The 22090-nt window shown below is 58.4% G+C and overlaps 1 protein-coding gene across 50 annotated transcripts in view; it reads right to left on the minus strand.

Moving 5' to 3' along the window:
• The window catches only part of ABLIM2 (actin binding LIM protein family member 2), a 157041-nt gene that overhangs the window by 39343 nt on the left and 95608 nt on the right, over positions 1 to 22090 (minus strand). For 11 of the 50 annotated variants that reach the window (XR_011437262.1, XM_070262796.1, XM_070262794.1 and 8 more), the window contains exons 9-12: positions 21951 to 22007; positions 20319 to 20396; positions 12364 to 12510; positions 7793 to 7913 (exon numbers count right to left, since the gene is read on the minus strand). Coding sequence is in view for 48 of the 50 variants with exons in the window: in XM_070262796.1 (XP_070118897.1) it covers positions 7793 to 7913; positions 12364 to 12510; positions 20319 to 20396; positions 21951 to 22007 (403 nt within the window). In the remaining 2 variants the exon portion in view is untranslated. Of the gene's footprint in view, positions 1 to 6132; positions 6232 to 7792; positions 7914 to 9501; positions 9535 to 12363; positions 12511 to 20318; positions 20397 to 21950; positions 22008 to 22090 lie in introns of all 50 variants that reach the window. The other 39 variants (XR_011437261.1, XM_070262786.1, XM_070262771.1 and 36 more) reach the window with 7 other exon arrangements.

Consider the following 22090-nt stretch of genomic DNA (forward strand, 5'->3'; position numbering starts at 1 on the left):
CAGATTAAATGGAAAGAATCCTCTGATTCTGGATCCAATTTCTTATCCCACCTGGATTTGTAATTTCTGCTTTACCAATGAGGTTGGATTATCAAGTCACAAATTTAGACAGCCGGAATTACCTGGGCGACCCTCCCCCAGCCACACAGACCTACTTAGGAATGCTGTGACCAACAGGATGCAATGTGCGGTGGACACTTTGGATGATGAGGTAAGACACTCATAAGGCACAACTCATGTCCTCTCCCGTCAGCCTCAGGACACCCTCTGCCATGTTAGATGACAGCGTGGCAGGGAAAAGGGGTGCCCTGGACTGGAAAATACCCCCTCCAAGTTGCAGCTGCTCAAAGCCACGGGACCCTGAGGTGACATGGTGGTGACACAGTACTTCCCAGCAGGTGAGCGCTGTGCCTGACCAGGAGGTGAACCACCGGGGCCTGGGAGCGGGGCTGACGAGGAAGGCACGGCAGACGTGGCTCAGAGAGAGCTGTTGACTGGGTCGGGGGCACACAGGGCAGGGTGGGCTCAGCCCGAGCAGACCACAACCCATGGCCCAAACGGGGCTGAGGCCACAAGTGGAGCTGCTGACCACAGCTTCGAGCATCTTCCCGCACCTGGGCGCGAGGATCACCTGTCAGGGCTGACGGCACTCCAGGGAGATGACTGGCCTCCCCTCATCGCGTGGACCCGGCTTTGCCCATAGCTGCCCCTCCAGAGCAGCACAGAGCCTTCCGGAGCCGAGCTTCACCCCAGTCCAGAGTCCTGCACCTCCCTGGGGAGAAGGCTGTTCTGGAGCCCCCAGGGAGACCACACCCACGTTCATGGAAAGGAAACTGCGGATCCCTTCCACCAACCGTGGCTGTGACTCGTCCATCCCCAGGCACAGCAACATGTGGTGGAAGCAGGGGCTTTAAAAACCTCATCTGCGTGGACTCTGGAACAGCCGAGGAGTGCTCACTTAGGGCGGAGCCTGTTCAGTCCAGGCCTCCAACGGCTCACTTCCCTCTGCCCAGAATTCATGACCCCTCAACCACCCAGCTCCTGTCCAGGGGGCTGCAGACTCTAACACGTCACAAGACTCCCCTCCCCCACAGTCCCCAAGCCTGCAGAGCCGTGTCCTCCTGCGTCACCAGCAAGATTCTGTGTGCACATACGCATATTTATCTGCACCCCACAGCTTCCATCAGGTGCTCGGGGGCCCGAGACCCAGGGGCAGCAGGGGACACGGACGTGGTGGTCCGTCACGCCTACCTCACTCCTGCCATCCAGGGGCCTCTACAGCAGTCACCCAACCCTGCCATCTTGGTCCCAGCCCAGGACACCTCTGCTCCCATCCCCTCCTCCTGGCCTCTCCTCCTCCTCCCTCCCCACCCAGAACCCCCTTTCCAGTCTCCCCACTTGTCCGGACCCTTTCTGGGTTGAGGCTCAGGTGCAAAGCCTTCCCGGAGGACACAGCCCACCGCTGACCATTCTCTTCTCTGGACTCAGGCCTTGCCAGTTCACTGTGTGGCTTCATCACAATACAATGCACGGCTGCCACCCACCCTGCACGCGGCCACTCGGGGCGCTCTGCCTGCCCCAGCTCACAGAATGCCCATGACAGCCCCGCAGGGCACGCACCACCATGGCCACCTTCTGCAGGACGGACACGGCTGGGAGGGCTCGGGGCCAGTGTCCCGGTGAGGCCCAGCTCCAGCCGGGTCACCGTGCAGCCTGCAAGCCTCCGGTCACTGCTCTAGGGGCCAGCTTCCCTCGTGGGCCTTAGTGGTAAAAATCCCAAACAGCTGATGCCACCATGGATGTGAGGAAACCAGAGGAGAGCCTGGCTGTGTGGTGACTCTGAAAGGGCGGAGACACCCCTTCTGACGAGGCTCCTGGCTTCTCCTGGAGGTGGTTCAGGACTGAGGCGGCTTCTGACCTCCGCTGGGGAGGGGTCTCCAGCATCCTCCAGCAAGAAGGCAAAGACGCCCCGGAGGGTGCCTGCTGGCGGAGGGGAGCCTGGCCTTTGAAAAGCACCTTCTTCCTTTAGGTTAAGTAAATGACTTATTTCAGAGCAGTTTTAGGCATTAGAGAAAGTTCTTGCCTGCGCCACACCCAGTCCCCCCGACTGCTAACATCTTGTGAGACTACAGGGCGTCACCACGTTGCTATGATCCAAACGCCACACCTTATTCAGACGTCACCATTTCTACCAAACACCTTTTTCTGTCCCTGGCTTCGTCCAGGACACCACGTTACATTGGGCCTCCTCGGGCCCCTCAGGTGGTGACAGTTTCTCAGCCTCTCCTGGTTTTTCGTGACCTTGGCGTTTTCTGAGGAATCCCCCTCAGGTGTTCTGTGGAACGTCCCTCAGTTGAGGTCCGTCTGATGTTCTTGTGACTGGATTGAGGCCCTGGTTCTCTGAGGAGGACCGCAGAGGTGAATGTCTTCTCCCCCGTCTCGTCAAGGGCACCTGCCGTCCACATGACCCCTCACCGTGATGTTGACCTTGACCCCTGGCCGAGGTCGTGCTGGCCAGGCATCTCCACTGGAAAGTTCCTCTCTCTTCCCCTCCCACACGGTCCCCTGGGAGGAGGTCCCGGGGCACAGCCCAGCCCTGAGGAGTAGGGGCCCCTCCTGGAGGGCGGAGGGTTCACACACATTATTGGGAATTCCTCCGTACACAGGTTTGTCTCTTCTCCCCCGTTTGTTTATTTGCTCAGTCATTTGTTTACATCAGTGTGGACTCATGAATATTTACTTTAACTGTGGCTCACAATCCAATACTACATTATTCATTTTGTCGTTCAGTTGTTCCAGCTTTGGCCCTTGGGCGCTCTCTCAGTTGCCTCCTGTTGAATCTTCTCAAGATGACCAGAAGCAAGCCCAGCTCCCAGCCCTGTGAAAGGGCCCGTGAGGACAATGACCAAGACACGTGCAGGGGTTCACATTGTGCAGCTCACATGCTGGCGGAGGCGTCCACCACAACCACCCAGTAAGGTTGGCAGCCCAGGGATTGGGGCCAGAAGAAGAGACGCCCATGGTGCACAGTGAGTGGGTGGGGACGCGGGTCGTGACCTGGGGCTCTGCACCTGGTGACCCCCAATTTCACTCCCTGTTGGGGGAGGCTCACTAGTCAGCAGACTGTAGCTGTCCAGTGAAGGGGTCTCAGCAGCATTGCCCCCCCCGCCCCCACCCCGGGCACTCCACACCGGCCTGTCTTGCAGCCTGTTCCTCGACAGGTGAGAGGGCAAGCTGACCTTACTCCGCCCCCGGAGATCACCGGGGACTGAAATTCATGCTAAAGTGGAAATGATGGCCACCAGCACCTACGTTGCATGCAGGTCTTGGTAGGAGGGTGGCCCTGGGCACTGAGAAATGGTGGGAGGTGTGTATAAACGTGGGGAGAAAGGAGGAAAGCAAGGGGCCTCTGTCAGCACCTGGCCAGGTCAGGGGAACACTGGCTGGGGTGAGGACATGGCTCTCCTAGAGGAGCCCTCCACCCACAGCGTCAGTCAAGGGAAAATCACCGCCTGGAGGAGCTCCACATGCTAAGGATGCCGTGAGGAGAGACCAGGAGAGACGTTTGCTGAGAGTGTGGGTGAACGCTGGCCGCACGACCAGCTGAGAGGAGGGCAGGTGGCCCTTGGCGCAGCTGAACACCAAAGTGACCACAGGCCAAGATATACTGGAGCCCACGGGGCTGAATGAGAGGCGCTGAGGAGGAGAGGACGGGCTCCCTCACTGGTGACCTCAGAGGTGGACCCAGGACCCGCGATGGACGTGACTCCTGGACGAAGGCCGGACTCTGGGCGCTGGCCACAGAGCTTTGGGATCTCAGGCCAGCAGCTGCTTCCTGAGGCCCAGGCTCTTCTGGGGGGAGTTCTGGAAAGAGGCTGGATGCTCCCAAGCTCACAGACAGCCCTGGAAGTTGCACAGGGCACAGAGCCGTGGTGCCGGCTCCCTTGCGTCCCACACCAGAGAGCAGGGCAGGAGGCTCTGTCTGATTTCTGGACAAAGGGAACTGGTGGCCAGAGCCACCAGGAGGAAACCAGGGCAGAGAGCAGCATCGCAGGCAGCTGGACCCACCACGGGGCCAGCACCTGTGCCCACCCAGAGCAGATCGCATGGGCACTGTGCCCCCAACTTCGGGGATGCCCTTGGACAGGCTCTGACACAGGCAGTTTCTGAACGACGTCTTGGTGGGCAGTGGGTGGGGGCCGGTCTGCATTGTCTCCCCCATGGGATGGAAGGAAGGGCCACGCTGCTCCCACGCAAGAAGAGCAGAGCTGCCTTTCCCTCGGCCCCCCTCCCTGGCCCTCTCTCGTGTGGCTGAGGACGGGGCGCTGCAGGCCTGGGGCTGCCGCCCAGGGGGCCTGCCCATGGCTGAGGTCCTGTCCCGGCCTCTTCTCACTCTGGAGTGGTGACAACTCTAGGGTAGAGACTCAGAAGGGGCAGAGGAGGAATGGGTCAGAGGGTCTGCTCTGACCCCAGGCCCCAACCTGGATGGTCTCTGCCAAAGGGGCTCCCAGGCAGTCAGCCCAGCTCACGGGGGGCTGCCTGGGGAGTGAGGCCGGAGCAGCCCAGACAGCGCGTGTCCCACTGCCTGGTGTCGTCTCTGGGCCACACCTCTACCAGGGACCCCCCAGGGGGACCAGCCCCACCAGAGCAAGACCACAGCAAGCAGAAAGAGAGCTGCGTGTCCGGGGCCTTCTGACGATTCAGCAAAGGGTGGGCACCTCCTGGGGGGACCTGCATGACTTGTCTAATAGTCCAGTTCACCCCACTTTATGGGGAGCCTTGTCTGCCTCTGAGTGACAGCACATTCTGGTCACACGATGCCCATGTGCCACGCAGAAGTCCAGAAGGACCACAAGCTGTAAGGACAGGTCCATGAAGAGGAGTGGAAGGCGGTCGCCACGGCCAGGGCTCTCTTCTCAAGACAACGGGGCTCATGCAGAGCACGTGATGATGATGGGCATGGGAGAGCTGCACGAGTTCCAGGGAGCCCGTGTGACGAGCGGCAAATGACGGCGTGACCCCATGGAGCTCGCCTTGCCGCCCAGGGCCTTTGGGACAGAAGTTCCCCTGAGACGTTCTCCACTCAGCAGCTCTTAGGAACGGGGAACCGAATGCGTTTCTCGGGGAATCGGCAAGAACGTGGTCGCTGCTTCCTCTCTTGCCCTGAGCGTCTTTCTACGGTGTATGACTCAGCGGGGGCTGCGTGACAAAGAGCCACAGGCTGGGCGGTTGAAACAACAGACATTTATTCCTCACAGTTCTGCAGGCTGGACGTCCACCATCAAGGTCTGGCAGGCCGGGTTTCTGACGAGAGCCCTCGTCCTGGCTTGTGGACAGCTGCTCTGTCCTCAGGTGGCCCTTCCTCTGAGCGCACGCGGAGACAGTGAGAGACATCCTCTGGGGTCTCTCCCTCTTCCTATAAGGCCACCAGTCCTGCTGGATGAGGGCTCCACTTTTATGACTTCAGGAAACCCTAAAAACCTCCCGGAGACCCTTTCTCCAAATAGAGTCACACTGGGGGACAGAACCTCAATATATGAATTTGGGGGGACACAATTCAGTCCATGGAATTTGGGAAAACAGGAGCTTGGCCATTTTCCTGGTGCAATGCACGTGCACATGTCCGTGCGGGGATGTGGATGGTGGGCAGGTCTGCACCCTGGGAAGAGGCAGGTGTCAGAGGATGCAGGGTGCGCATCCTGGCCCGGCCACCACGAGCGCTGAGGCCGTGGACATGTCATGGCCCTTTGTAGGCCTCTGCTTCTGCTGTGATAACCTCGGCCGCAGTCCCCACGCCCCACAGAGCTGACGCGGGAAATAAATGAGCTGACTCAGGCAAAGTCTCTCAGGACAGAGCCCCAGGGCGGCGCTGGGGACGTCCTAGCCTCCTCTCCCTGCAGCTTTTCACCCGACTCCTCGCCGCCGGCTCCTTGACACAAGTTACCTACGTTTTCCTCCCAGGAACATTTACACACCAACAGAAACGGAGCTGGACTCACGAGACACACAGCGAGGGGCACGGGCGTGAGACACAGGGCTCGGGCAGCCATGCTGCGGACACAGGACAGCAAGACACAGACACATGGCCGGACGCCCTGCGAGCGCCCGCGGCCGCAGCTCTGCGCGCCTTACCTCGGAAGTAGGGGATGTAATGATGTCTGAACACGGATGTAGGGCTTGGGTGTTGGGGCAGGGACAGGCAGCTACTGGTACCGACACTCAGAGTACCAGCTGCAGGGGCAACAGAGAGCACGTCAGAGTCCGCCCCGCGCTCGCCGCCACAAAGCCACAAAATATTCCTAGGTGCCACTCTGCTAGGAACATTTGGGCTTCCTCTCCTGAGGAACGCACACCTTTTTGAGGCACTGAAGGGGAGTCACCAGATACGCTTTAGGCCAGCCTGCTCCGGGTTCCCAGTGAGGAAGCCCTGCCCTCCGGGGGACAGGGTGGCGGCCCCCAGGGCTGCTGGACGGGAGCTGCTGGCCCCCTGAGCCTTGCCCGCCGCCCCACTTGGGGGGCTCCTTGGGATCAAGAAGCCAGGTGAGAGCAGCTGGCCAGCCCGGGGAGCAGCCTGTCACCTGAGCATCGCAGGGCCTTGCCCAGCTGAGATACAGGTCTTGGCTCTCTGGGGCTACCACCCGCCAGGCACAGCCGACAGGCCCAGGTGACCCAAACTGTGGTGGTCAGGGGTCAGCAGAGGGGCGCTCAGAGAGACCAAGTGCCCTTCACTCCATGACTCCCCTGCTCACCTGCTCACTCACTCACTAATTCATTCATTCATTCACTCACTCATTCATTCAGTAATTCATTCATCCGCTCACTCACTAATTCATTCATTCACTCACTCTGCCACTCATTCTCTAATTCATTCATTCACCCAATCCCTCATTCATCCCTTCACTTATTAGCTCACACACTCATTCACTCATGCACTCATCCACTTTCCAAACATCTGTTGAGCAGGATGTACTGAGTACATGGCCACGAATCAATGAAAATAACTTTGCAAATGAGTGAGTTTTGATTTTTCTGCAAAGACTGCAAAAATAAGAGCTACAGTCCATGGATGTGAAATGGAGTCATGCAACAGCTGGCCGAGGAGTAATCAGCTTGGGGAAATCCCTCAAAAAGGCAGCGTCTGTGGGGAGCATCCCTGTGGCATTGACACTCTGAGGGCGACAAGGAGTTTGAGAAGCTCAGGGAGAGCAATACACAGCTGGGCACCAGGCAGAGAATGAGGGGGGACGGGGTAGACAGGACCCTCCACGGGCTTCTCCCTGGGAGAGCCTGGCAGTGGCCTCTTGCCAATTTTCCCATGGGGACAGTGTCTTTGGGGCCACCAGCCCAGCCACAGGTGCAGTGTCAATGGATATTCTGAGTCTATGTTTTGGCCATTGATTTTGCCTTCACAGTAGACCCCCTGCCAGACCCACGTGAGCTGGGAACTGACTGACTTTGGTCCCCCACTGTTGACGCTCTTTTGTCTTCCTCACGTCTCTTGCCGCGGGAACATTAGCTAGATTCTAAGTCTCAGTGCTGCCTTGTGTGTTTCACAGGACGCCTCTTCTAACCAGCAGGTTAATCAGCTGCCCCTGCAGTTAATCTCCCCACCCAGACAAGACAGAGCCTTTTCTTCATGGGGCTAAACGGACAGCTTCTCCATCACCCACTGGCAAGCCCACGCCCGTCTGCCATTTTTCCAGTTGCATCAAGTAAGAGACAGATGCCTAGAGGAAAACCCACAAGAAGTGGGGCTTCGCCAGGGGTGAAGGAAGCCCTGGGGGCTGAGTACCTGGACGGCTGTAGTGCTGGGGCGACCGCGAGGTCGGGGTGTAACGCCCGAGGCTGACCGAGCCCGTGGAGCTCGGGCTGGAGGTCCGGCACTGCTTGTAGGAGCGGTCGTCCTGATCGCCCTGGGAGGGAAGACAGCAGGGTGAGCGCCGGAACCGAGAGCTCTGCCCGCCCCCTCCCACCCACCCCCTTCCACCTGACCCAAGAGGCTGACCCAGCATGGCCCCAAGATGAAATCCTGGGCACCTGCCAGGGCACATGGCAAGAGTCAGATGGGGGCCTGGCTTGGTGCTGACCCTCCCCTTGGCCTGAGCATGGTCCCTGTGCTGCCAGGCAGCAGAGTGCAGGGTCCCGCCCCACCCCTCCATCAGCCCCTCCTTGTGGCTGGGGCTCCCACAGAGGAGGTGGAGCCACCTGGCCCCACCTACATCCTTCAGTTCCTTTCCTGCCCTCCTGCCCGGCACCCAGGGTTCCTCGGAACACATCTGAGAACCACGGAGATTCTGTCTCCCCCCACACTCGATGAGGGCTTCCCAGGTGTGGGAGGAAGGAAGGTGCCCCTCCCAGGCCCAGAAGCCCAAGTGACGCAGACAAGCACTGACAGCTCAGACCGTTCAAGCAGGATGGGCAACTGGAGTGGTCACAGCGGGCACTGTTGGCGTGAGATGGCATGGCACGTCACTCACGGAAGAGCAGGCTGCCAGGCCCACCACAGCTCGGCATGTCGGCTGAGTCAGGACGCAGCCCAGCCCAGCGTCCTGCCGTGGGGTGGACCTTGCTGCTTTGCCCCTGGAGGCCAGCGTGGGGATGAGCAGGGCGAGAGTCTGGCTCTGGTGCTCATGCTCCCATGCCTTTCTGAGCGTCCCTGCCACCTCCTAGGGCTCACTCTTCAGCCAAACTGGCCCAGCCACTGCCCGTAACGCTGGCCTCTGCAGCGGCCTCCACGCTTTGCCAGGCCAGCCCTCGTACTGGTGTCGCCCCTGCAAGATCCCCTCCTGTGCTTCACCCTGTGCCTCTCGCCTGTCCCACCCACAGCGATGGGCACTCTCTCTCCAGGGACGGCTAGAGCCTGCTGTCTGGTCTCCATCTCTCAGTACACAGCCCTGTGGCCAGTTGGCGTCCTGCCTCCTCACCCAGCCTGGACAGCGGGCTCCCTGGCCGCACGTGGGTTGGAAGCTCAGTGTGAGTTGGCCACTTGCGTGGTTTGGTTGCTGCATTCCTGGATGCAAGGCTCTGACACCCATGCAGCCTGGAGTCTGATCTATATGGCTGATTAATTTTGAGAAACAGGAAAAAAAATCGGGCTGCTAATTATAAATGCTATTTGAAAGAGAGATGCTTTCGGAGTACTTATCTGAGAGGACCTGGGCGTTTCCTGTATGGACCACGCAAAGCTGCATGAGGTGGGCCCTGGAGGACCAGCCTCCTGGGTTTTTTCTCTGAAGGAAGCCGTGATCCCGAGCGCACGGGCCCTGTGTCCAGGTGTCCGCGTCGGCAGGGCCGGCAGACCCACGAGGGAAGCATGCAGATGAGACCGGATTATGAAAATAACCAACCCGAGGAGGGCACCCCAGCCACGGAGGGCCACGGCCCCAGACGCCAAGCCAAGAGCCACGGAGGCCCTGCTGGGGGTGCCACGGGGGGTTATTTTTATAACCTGGGTGGCGGCATCATGAGCAAACTGGGGGCGGGCTGGGGGCAGGCGGTTACCTCTGTCGGTGTTGGCGAGAGCAACTGAAGGGACTGTGGACACAGCACAGAATAGCCGTTAGTGCCTTGGCACCAGGCGGTCACTTGGGGAGAAGACAACACAGGACACGGACACATTCGCACGACAGGACCCCCCCCCTCCTCCAAATGGGAAAGGAACCCACCACGAGACTCGACACGGGATTCCAGAGACTTTTAGGAGAAATACGGTCAATAGCACCCCAAGAAAGAGGTCTCCAGGACACTTTTTTGTGCGGACGAGCCTGGAGCCTGTCTCCATCTTGGCTCGAGGCCCCACTGCTCTCCCACGAAGATATATTTTTCCAAAAGGAAGGCTGTCGGCTCAGGGTGTGGGTGGCGCATCCTGTGAGCCCAGCACCCTCGGTTTTCTCCAGAAAAGAGAGAGGAGGGACCCAGAGAGAGAGGGTGGTCCGGAGCCTCGGGGCTTGGGGTGAGCTCTGCCAGTGGGGGCCTCGGGGCCCTGGGGCACAGTGACCACCCTCCCAGCCAGGCGCCTCCCGCTGAAGCAGGTGGGCCCCATCTGCCCCCCACAGACGTGTCGCCAAGACCCAGAGAGGCAGCGCAGAGCAGAAGAGGCTCCAGAAACCAGGCTGTTGGGCAGAAAAGCTCCCTGCCTAAGGTTTCTCCCACACACACCTGGGAGGTCCACAGGTGCTGTGGGGTTTCCGTCGAGGAGCCCCGAGTGACCCAGGACCTTCTCTCATGCCCATTTCCCTCCCCCTAGAATGGGAAGGGGACTGTTTCCCAGTCCGCCCATTTTACAGAAGGCGAGACTGAAGCTAGAGGGGCAAAGCCAGGTCCGTGCTTCTAGCCTACTGCTCTCTTCTCAGCTGGATTCCTGCACTGTGATAAACGCCAGGAGGCCACCGTTCCAGAGAAGCATGTCCCGCCCTGAGGCCAGTTTCTGCTCAGCTCAGTCCCCTGACCCACGGTCCTGTGGCTTCCCGGTCCCCACTCCATCATTTGCCCACAGAAGAGCCCCTGTGAAGATCACCACCAAGCAGGCACCCAGCCGAGGCAGGGCAGGACTCAGACAGCAGGCAGCCCTCGGGGTCCCATGAGACAGGGAGGGAGGGGCCTCTGGCGCCTCTGGGCAATGGCAGAAGCTGGCCTGGAGATGGCAGTGACAGAGTCGGCACCTGGGCCCAAGGCCCCGCTCTGCCTCTGTGAGCACACGCTCTGGGCTGGGCACTCCCCTCAGCCTCGTCATCTCATCCACATCAGGGACATCATTCCCAGAGTGCTGGGCCCCGGGAAGCAGAGAAGCATACGTGCCCAGCATCAGTGCAGAGGGAGAGCAGGCCTGAGGGTGGGTGGTGACAGTGACACTTGTGACACTGATCAGCCACTGTGGCGTGACCCATGGGTGCACTGAGAATTTCTGTCCCCCTGGGCTGCCCTGGCCTGGGCAGGACAGCTGACCCAGGACCACCTGGAGGGCAGGTGATCCCCCTGCAGGCCCCTCGGGGAGGGAGCCCAGCTGACGATTGGCTGCGGATCTTAAACAGAAGCACAAATTTGCAGCTGAGCTGAGAGGCACACCCAGGTACCCGAGAGGGTGACTCCTAGGCCACGTGCACAGCCCTCCCTTCCCGCTGCACCTCTCCTGGGGGACAGGAATCATCCATGGTTCACAGACAATGGGCCGAGTGAGGGGTGTGACTTCAGGTGACAGCTCAGACTCCGTGTCCACTGGCCGTGTGAAGCTGTGCTCTGTTCACGTGACATCCACGTGACAGTGGCCCTGTGCATGGTCGAGGTCCCCACGACCAGTTCTCCCAGAAATACCTGGGCTCCAATAAGGGGGCTGGCCCGCATCCCCGGGCTGGGAGGAGGTGGAACGGGACTTGATCCCAGCCCTCTAGATCTGGGTCCCGGGTCACAGTGGAAGCATGAGGGAGAGTACAGGAAACAGCCAGCACGTGGTCTTTGGGGCAGAAAGGCCTGGATTCTGGTCTTGGTCCTGCAGTTCACTGTCTGGGCTCCACGACCAGGTCACCTGCCCTCTTTGACTCTCTTCCAGCACATTTTGCCTGGGCTAAGACTCGACGCGGCTCGGACTAGATGCTGGAAGATGAGGCGCCACCCCCATCGAGCCTGGCGCCCCTGAGCCGCAGGCTCACTCCCCAAGAAGCCCTTGGCTGGAAAGTCCAACAGGAAGGTTCAGGGGAGATGAGCGGAGGGGCTGAGCTCTCCTGCCCCCGGGGAGAGCCTTGCTGGCTCATCCTCATGCAAACAGCACATACACTCACTCAACGAGGGCCTGGCGGACGCTCTTCCCGTCTATCCTAGACACCCCCAGTCACAACAAAATCTCCAAACCACCAAACGGAAAGTGAAAACCAACAGCAAAGCCCACATTAAATGGGGAAAGGAGCCAGGAACAAGAAGTCACCAGTAAAGGACACTGCCCACAGGGTCGCCAGGGAATAAACCACCTGTGGTTCAACCAGGTGGGCAAACCAGCTTACGGAACTCATGGGATCGACGCGGAGCATGGCACAGCCGGGGAGGGCAGAGCACGGCCAGGAATGTGCCGGATAAAGAGAACAAAACATTAATCCTGAACTTAAGAAAACAGAGAGACTCTCACTCGTCCTGTCATTTTCCTAAATGTCGGCGTGCTCCTGCCTTCTGCCCCGTGAAGGCGCTTTCCAGACCTGCTCCTTCAGTGTGCGGCCCGCAGCCTGCTGCGAAAGGGTGGGGCCAGAGCAGACCGGGAAGTCTTTGGAGAGGATGCGCGCGCAAGCTTATCTGGGCAGTAAAGGAGGCTGAGCGTCCCCAGAGAGCAGTGAGCACGGAGCGGATGGACCTGTGCCCCGGCGACGCGGCGGGCCGTACCTCGCTGCAGCTCTGCCTGTCTCCCACCGAGTGGCTGATGTAGGGCGAGTAGGAGATCATGTCAGGGCGGTCGATGTTGTAGATGGCTTTGTTTTTAGGAAGAGCAGCCAAGTCTCTGTAGTCGAGGATCTCATCGCCCAGCTTCGCCTGCAAGAGGAAGGAACGAGCAGAGGGAGGACGGTTAGACCCCCAGAGGGCAGCAGCCCCAAGGCCAGCGGGAGCCGGGGCTCCCCAGCTCCCAGCCCGGGCGAAGCGGGGCAAAGACACGGAGGTGGAGAGGCCTTGCGGTCATGTGCGCCTAGGTCCCGAGGTGCAGCCACGGAAGAGCCACGCCACTGGCCTTGAGAAAGTGTCCCCTCTGAGCCTCCGCTTTCCTCTCCACAAAGTGGGGGAGATCATCCCGGAGGACAGCCCTGGGGTTGAAGAGGTTGAATCTGCGACAGGCCTGGCAGGGACCTGGCAGACAGTGAGACTCAGCTTGTGGCCTAAACACAAACACACATCTGTGTGTGCACACATGCAAACAGCACACACATGTATATGCATACACTCATGTGTGCACACATGTGAACACACATTTGTGCATAATGCAAACACACGAACGCACATGCATACACACATACAGGCATACAGACACACGGACACAAGCACCCATGTGAATACATGCAAGTACACAATAAATGCAAATATGCCCATGCATGTACACATACACATGCACAATACACACTTACCTGCACACACACAAAACACACATATACAATACATGCATGCACACATAAACACACATATGTGCCTACACAAATACATCTGTGTAGGCACATAAAATACACATATATGTACACAAATGCACACATGTGTGCAGACACAATATATGCATGCATGCACATAAATGCACACACATACATTGTGCACACACAAAACATACACATATAAAAGACATGCACACGCATGCATTCAAACACATGTATGGTGCATGCAGACATGTCTGCTTACATGCAAACACAATATATACACACGCATGCATACACAAATATATACACATATGCATATGTGTTTATACGCATACACAGAGTATGTGCCTTCTAAGATGTATACGTGTGGATGTATACATGCTTAGCACTCACACACCTCCACCCACTCACACCCATGCCCACATACTAACACACACTAGCAAAGATACTTGCACAACTTGTACATGCCTATATACTCTCACACACCTACACTTGCAGAAACACTCACCCACACTCACTCCTACACACTCTTTCTCACACACACCTGCACACTAGCACACATGCTTGCACACACAGTCACACCCAGACTCACACTAGAGCATTCACACTTACGCATGCTCACATACTCACTTATTCACACTTACGTTGACATACATACTCATACCCATACACTAGCACACATACTCACACCCCCATACACACACCCACACAGTTGCACACACACAGTCCCATGCACTAGCATGCGCCCTTGCATACACAATCACACCCACCCACTCAAGTACACACTTACACACATCCACACGCACACGCTTGCACACACACACTCAGCACTTTTGAGCACTTGCAGTATGGCAGCAGAGTGCCTGACACTTGACAGGCCAGCTGGGGTGTGACCTCCGTGGGGTCGAGGACCGCACCTGGCCCACGAGGGCGCTCGTGCGCGTTGACACCCAGGGATGCACGGCACTTGCTCAGGTGAGGTGTGCCTGGCCGCTGTTCCCAGCAGTTCAGCCCAGGCTTCCTCTGCACACCCCACGGCCCCCAGGCTTGTTGCCCCTGCGGCCCCTCCTGCCTGTCTCCGGGGACCCCGGGGGCTGCCTGGGGCACGTGGTGTCCTCCAGCCGAACTGTAGCCTCAGCCAAACCACACACACGACCCTCGGCTCTCCCAGCGGCGACGAGGCCGGTCCCCCAAACATGCCCCAGTTTCTGCCGCACTCTTCCAGTGCTGAGCGACCGTCTACGGTGCAGGATCTCAACGGATGAGGGAAACCTGCCTTCCCAGCCTCACCCACCACGACCCAGCTCCCCGCTGGGCGGACATCACGGCTCCCGGACCTCCTGGAGCTGCCACACGGGGTGGCCTCCTTCCCCTGACGTGTCCCCCTCTGCGGTGGACTGATCTCAGCCTGGCATTGCCAGCCACATGCGAAGCTGGCCAGTCAGGCTGTCCCCACTAGCTCGGCTCCACCCCAAACCCAGTGAGAACCCTCGTTCCAACCCTGGCCTCCGGTAGTGTCCCCGGCCAGGGCCAGTGTGGACCTCCCCGCCCTCTGCCATGGGACTTGCTCTCCCCTTCCAGTCCCAGGTCCTCACTGCCCACACCTAGATCTGGCAGCAGCCTCCTGGGGGCTGTCCAGCCAGCATGCACTCCTAACAAACATCACCACCAGCAGCTGTGATGCTATGACTCCACCCTGGGACAGCACTGGCCTAGGCCCTTTAGGACTCGCTCATGAAATACAACAAGCCCATAAAGAGAGCACTCATAGTAACTGTGCTACACAGAGGAAGAAATCAGGCCCAGAGAGGTTGGGTAACTCACCCAGAGTCACACAGCCAGGGAAGCAGGTGTGGGGTGGGACAGGATCCAGGCTCTCTGACTCCAGAGCCCTGCTCCCCCACCCCAGACCCCCACCATCACTCTCTTCTCTGCCAGCATGATATCTCTCATCTCCAGCTACACCACGTTACCCTCCAGCTCACATCTTCCAGCAGCCCCCTTCTCGGATGGATGACGCAAACCCTCGCTGTGATCCCCAAACTTGGTCTCCACGTTCCCAGGCTGTTTACCCTAACACGTCTCCTCCTGTGCCCTCAGTGTACCAGGCTCAGCCCCCACACTCTAGCTTTCCTGCACCCTCCAGGGTCCAGCAACCCCAGCCCACCTCCCCCAGGAAGGCCTCCCTGACCACTCAACTCCAAGGTTCTCATGAGTCCTTGGGTGCCCGTGGGGTGAACCCAGCCATTTGGGACACAGGCTGAGAGTGAACGTCTGAGGATTCCCTCTGGAGCCCTGGGCAGCGTTCAGAAGATCTGAGTTCAAATCCAGAGTCTGCCATTTGCCATCAGCATGGTTCCCTGATGAGAATTTTTCAGCTGCATCTCTCTGCCTTCAGGGGAATTGTGAGCTGGGGCCCCCGGGGATCTGGCCCTTGTGCACCTGCTTATCCTAGCCTCTCACTGCCCCAGCCCATGCCACTGGCCACACTGAACCCTTTACAGTTTCCCAATCACCCAGAGCAGAGGGCTTGGCACATGCTGTTCCCTCTCTCAGACATGCCGTTCCCAGGCCTCCCGGCTCCTGGGGACCGTCCCTGCTTCCCCTCCGCCATCTGCATTAGATGCTTTTCCCCTTCAGAAAAAGGTGCTGATCCTTGTGTGTTGGTGCATCTGTCCCCTTCCTCTGGACTGTGGCTCCTGGGGGTCCGGGACCCCGAGTCAGCACGGAGGCCTCAGGGCACGCTTGCCGAACTGAGTCAAAATCAATGGGCATGGACAAAGTCAAGAGGACTCCCTGGGCCTCCGTCTCCTCCTGCACCACGGGAATGCCACCTGCGTCTCGTCCGTCCACCTGCTGGATGTCGTGAGCATCAGACCTGGACCGAGGGCTGGGAGAGACCTGCACCCACAGGTCACGGTGGAGGCTGGGCTGCCCTCTCTCACCTCTGTCTCTGCCACCATCACAGCACTCAGCTGCCCACTGGCTTTCCCAGCCCCACGGTGCTTACGTCAGCAAGGCCGGCCTCGCCAGGGTCAGCCCCCAACAGCAGGGATCAGAGAGACAGCCTGGCGATGCCAACGGCCTCCGACACGGCTCAGAGAGAGGCTGCTCCACCCCGACTGCTGGCTAAGCGGCTGTGCTCCCAGCTCCTGGGCCCCCATCCTGCCCGGTGGGGCTCACAGACCCATCTCTTCCTGTGCCAAAGCCTTGGTGTGGTCGCCGTGACAACAGGCTACGCTAACTGGCAGAGGCCACTGGGGGGGGGGGGGGTGTGTCTACAAGAGTTATCTCTTTGCTTTCTTCCCTCCTATATTCTTCCCAGTATAACAAATAATAACAATAATATGGCCACATATGACGTTATAATCACAATATAATCCTGTCGATAATAATGTATTACAGTGTAACGATGCTGCTTTTATGCTACGCCGCCTCCCTGCTTTATCGCCATGGTGAAGAAAGGGTACCAAACTAGATATTCAGTGTGACGGGTTTTGTGAAAAAAAAAATACAGACAGAAAGAGAGAAAAAAAAGACCTGAAGGGCACCCTCCAAAATATAAACAGTGGCTACCCTGGCTGGGAGGATAATAAATGGCATTCATTTTCTCTTTTGCACTGATTACTATTTTTTTCTTTTAAAGGCGAACTACTTTTGTTATAAAGAAAAAACCCAGTAAAAGAGATTATTTAAAAATCCCACAATTTATTGAGTACCTACTGTGTGTACATGTTATCCCTGACACTGAGACAAACGAGGCACAGTCCCTGTCCGCCAGGCGCTCACAGCCCACGGGGGGCACGGCCACCTCACCATGAATTCCATTCTGTTCCTGCAGACAGGGACATCGCGGGGACCCATCGCCCCCTGCCTGGGCCGGGCTGGGCTGTGAGGGGTGAGGAAGCTGCATCTGATGGCACCATCCCCCAGCAGGCGGGGTCCCAGGCGCTGGCATCCTTTGAAGCACGCTGAGCTGGTGCATGGACTGGGCCACCCTCCGAGGTCCTGGGGGCCCAGCACTGAGCACACGGTGAGGCCCACAGTTGGGTGACAAGATACCAGCAGAGAGGAAGGAAAAGCAGGGCAGAGCCCTGAGATGACAGGGCTTGCTTCACCGGACTCATGTCTCCCTGGTGAAGCAATTCCAAGGACGCGCACCGCCTACTGGGTGCTGACACCAGCCCTGACTTGGGACGGACAATCAGGGTACTCTGGCCTGTGGCCTGTCTGGTCCCTGGGAGGGCCGGTTGTGTCCAGACTGGACGCTGGCCGTGGTGCTGGGAGCCCACGTGTAGGAACTGGACGCATGTGTCCTTGGATGGTGGCTCCATGGCTTAGAGGCTGTGACACAAACCGGCCCCTGCACCTCTCTGAGCTGCATCTAAGAAGCGAGTGATGCTGGGAGGCTGGAGGGGGCAGCAGGAGGCGCTCCTCGGCACCCTGCACTCAAGGCACCTCCAGTGGGTCAAACCAAGAACTGGCAGGTCAGATTCAAGAGACTGGATGAAATTAACTTGCTCAGGGCCCTCTGCTTAAAACTGGAATCCAGTGTCCACGTGTTTGCTGAGCAGGAAGCTGATCTGAGCTGAGACGGCACAACAAGGTGCAGTCTACCAGTGCATGCACACCCAGCTGGGGGGACCTTCTGTGCCCACCTACAGCCTGCACTGCGCCTTGTAGCCTCGGGTTCAGGGTCTGCCCAGAAGCTCCCTAGGGGCAGGCGTGCCGTCTGACCTGATCAAGGGGCGTGGCACCCGGCTGTGCTCAGAACTGCCTGCTGGAGGAAGGGACCCACCACAGCTGGTTTTCAGTGCCGAGCAGCGGGTCTCCCCAGAAAGAACCCACACTCTGGGACGGCAGACACCTGCGTTCAAAACCCAGCTCCACTGCTTCCTGTCGTATGACCCTTAAGTAACCATGACAATAGAGACCGGGGTCACTGCCCATCCCACGGTCACACGGTCACCACAGTGCCTGAGCCCTCTGCGAACACCAGCTTGTTCAAGACAACGAGCGCCCCCATTTCTGAGCGGTCGCCGTGTCAGGTATGGCAGCCGCAGCAGCATCTGCGAGCACTGCCCCGGCCGGGCCCCCGGAGAAGCGTTTACGAACACCGTCTCATCTAAATCACACGTCATGATGATTATCACTCATGACACTGATGGTGCTATGGGCTGAATTGTGTCCCCTCAAATCCATATTGAAGCCCTAACCCCCAGCACCTCAGAATGTGGCTGTATTTGGAGAGGGGTCTTTACAGAGGTGACGGAGGGGAGATGAGGTCATATGGGTGGCCCTGATCCGATCTGACAGGTGTCCTTGTAACAAGAGGGGAGCAGGACACACACACACACAGAGGGACGACAGGTGAGGACACAGGGAGGAGACGGCCATCTACAAGCCAAGGGGGGAGGCCTCAGAAGGAACCAACCATCAGATTGCAGCCCCCAGGCCTGTGAGAAGATGCATTTCTGTGGTCAAGGCGCCCTGTGTGCGGTATTTTGTGACGGCGGCCCCAGCAAACGGACATGGATGTACCAACTGTAATCGCAGCCAGCGTTTCCTAAGTCCTCTCTCTGGGCCTGGGGCTGTGCTCAGTGGGCCCTGGACAGCAGGTGCAGTGGGTCTCCCACGGTTCAGACGAGCTCCTGGAGGCTCAGAGAGGTTAACGCCTCACCCAAGGACACACAGCTGATCTGATGACCTCACACTGCCTTTCCCAGCCTCCGAGCACACACCCGCAAACGGCTACGCTGCAATTCACTGCGCGGGCTAGTGACGGTCGCCTTCAGCAAGGACTAAGCACTCGTCGTTAGCACCCGTCAGAATCAGGGAAGGAGCAACTCTGCGTCCTACTAGTAGGAGAGATTTGGGGCTGAGAAGAAGTGTCTGGAAGAGCGGATCTGACGCACAGGGTGTTATAACAAACAGAGGCCCTGGCCGGCTGGCTATGGGGATGGGATAAGTGATGAGTTCCCCGTCACCAGCCGTCCCTTCCAGCGGGGGAGCCAGGCTGGGATGCCCAGGCCAAGGCTCGTCCTCCCGACCTCGCACTGGTGCCCGGGGGCTGTGTCCCAGACAGTGGATCCTGGTGCTTACACGAGTAAATGAGCAAATGATGACAGCCATAAGCCCCATTTCTAATCTCCCCACCACCTGGAGGTAACGGCTATTACCAACTAGTTAAAATGTTCCCAGTCATTCTTTCTTTCTTTTTTTTTTTTTTGAGGAAGATTAGCCCTGAGCTAACATCCGCTGCCAATCCTCCTCTTTTTGCTGAGGAAGACCGGCCCTGAGCTAACATCCATGCCCATCTTCCTCTACTTTATATGTAGGACGCCTGGCACAGCATGGTTTGCCAAGCGGTGCCATGTCCGCACCCAGGACCAGAACCGGTGAACCCTGGGCCGCCGAGAAGCAGAACATGTGAACTTAACCGCTGTGCCACCGGGCCAGCCCCGCCAGTCATTCTTATACTCGTATGTGCACACACACACACCCCCATACACACACACCTACACATACACCCATATGCACACATATACGCATACCATATGTATGTGCACATACACATCCCCCTTACACCCCCCATACACACACCCATACGCACATACACACACACACACGCACACGCACATCATATGCACATACACACATACCCACACGCACACACACACCTATATGCACACACACCACGTTCACACACACAAATACCCACCTACCCACACACACATGTGCACACATACTACATGCACACACACACGCCCATACACACACCTGTATATACACAAACATACACTCTTTTGGAAACAGGATCACATAACATACATTATCCTTAACATGGTTCTCCTAGGAACACGTCCCCCTTAAGAGGCACAGGTCTGCCCTGCTATTCGCGGTGACCATCCGGTCCTGCATGTCCTGGGTCCTATTTATTCAGGCGAGCCCTCGGGGCTGGGCGGGGCAGCTCTGAGCACCCTCTCTGTGCGCCTGTCCCACACACCCGGGGAGTCGCTGGGTCCCACGCACGTCTACACTGAAGCTCTGAGTCAGCCTCACAAGGTCTGCACGGATCTCCGCCCCCCACCCCCAGTGATGGGAGCGCAGCCGCACACCCCAATGCCCCCGCAAGGACTCCCCAGCCCCTGGGCCATGCTCAGCAGTGACCCCAGGGCCCTTGTCCCTCCACACCTCCACAGAAACATAAAACCTCCAACTTACATAAATGGCGCGGCTCGGAGACCCCGAGGCGCTGGAAGCAGGGCCCGAAATGATGCTCTCTGAGGAAGTTCTGGTTTCCTGGAAAAGGAGAGGGGAGGAGACGGAAAGCAGAATATGTCAACGCCAAGAACCTTCCAGAGCAACTATCACAAGTCATACTCCAGCAGAAACACCGGCTCACAAGGTATTTTTTTAATGTGCAGCTTGAAAGAATTCTTAAAATCAACACGCACGTTTGAACAAGCGACTGGGAGGCTGGCGTCAGACAGACACGGCGGGTGACACGGGCCAGCAGAGCGGCAGCGGCTCCAGCCTGGCCGGAAATGCTCCAAGGACCACTGAGCTCTCAAGTTGCAGAAATTATCTGGTTTTCGGAGGATGACAGCAAGCAATGCATTTTCAAATGATTCTGTGAGCTCCAACGGCAGAGGCCGCCTCTTTCACCCAGTTTTGCTGCTCAGAGATGTTATTTTCCTCTTAGATTATGGTGGATGTGTTCCAGCTTATTCTACCAGCCAAGGCCTCTCTGTCAGACTCCAGGACGGTCTCAGTGACCCTAAAGCCCATCTCCAGCCTGACCCCACGGCTCCATCCTTCACGCCCCCTGACTCTCGCAAATCTTTCTCGGCATCAGCAGCACTTGCAATAACCCTGCTTTTGGTCCCACATCCCAGGTAAGTCTTAGAAACGGCCCTCTGAGGTCACCGCTGACCACTCCCACCAACACGTCCTTGGTCTTGGCCTGGGTGCCTTTTTGCTGCGGTCACATCTGAGACCTGCTCCTCGAATGCTCACCGCTCTTTGGAGCCACTCCTGCCCTTCCTCTGTCCCCAACCACATGGAGTGCATCCCCCGAGGTGAGGGTTCCCCTGACTGTCTATCTCCTCCACTCCAGGGCGTCAGGCCCGCCCCATCTCTGCGTGGGCATGCTCTTTCTTCAGCTCCCGCTCCACTCACTACACCTGTGTCCACCCCACCTGCAGGGCATGACCTGGCGGCTCCACATCCCTCTCCCGGTCCAGCCCCCACCCCTGCCTGGACTACCCAGCAACTTAGCCTTCCCACATCTCCCACTTGCCCCATCTAAATGGAGCCCGTCTCCACAAAGGGCCTTCCCACTTCCCAGCCCAGAACTCGGCCGCCTCTCTGAACCCCACTCACAGCTCCTGCTGCCTCCTTCCTTGTTTTCTAAGCAGGTCCCTCCCTCCCCATCATTCCGTCCAGCCCCTCTCAGTGCTCCATACCCGCTGTGGTGGCAGCAGCAGCCTAGGACGGGCCCTGATCCAGTCTGACTGGTGTCCTTGTAAGAAGAGGGGATCGGGACACAGACACACACAGAGGGACGACCAGGTGGGGACACAAGGAGAAGACGGCCGCCACGCCAAGGGGAGAGGCCTCAGAAGGAAGCAACCCGCCCACACCTCATCTTGGACTCCCAGCCTCCAGATCTGTGAGAGAATACATTTCCGCTGTTTAAGCTGCTCAGTCTGTGCCACTAACAGGGGCCCTGGAGCACCTCCCCTCCATGGGTGACACCCAGCTCCTCCTACACTCAGCAGGACACCAGCGAGGACAGGACAACACCAGGACCAGACGTGAGGCCGCCCGCGGCAGCGGCGCCGGGGCACAAACCTGTAAGGCATGGGGGGCGGAGCCCCGGGGAACCTGACTGCAGCCCTGGGTCTGCATCTAGAAAGGAAGAGAAGACGGAGAGGCAGTGACGCTGGGGGTTGTCTCTCACCAGCTCCCTCGTCAGCGCCAGGCCGTGCCCT

This window comes from Equus caballus, chromosome 3, assembly GCF_041296265.1.
Source record: "Equus caballus isolate H_3958 breed thoroughbred chromosome 3, TB-T2T, whole genome shotgun sequence".
Classification (NCBI taxonomy): domain Eukaryota; kingdom Metazoa; phylum Chordata; class Mammalia; order Perissodactyla; family Equidae; genus Equus; species Equus caballus.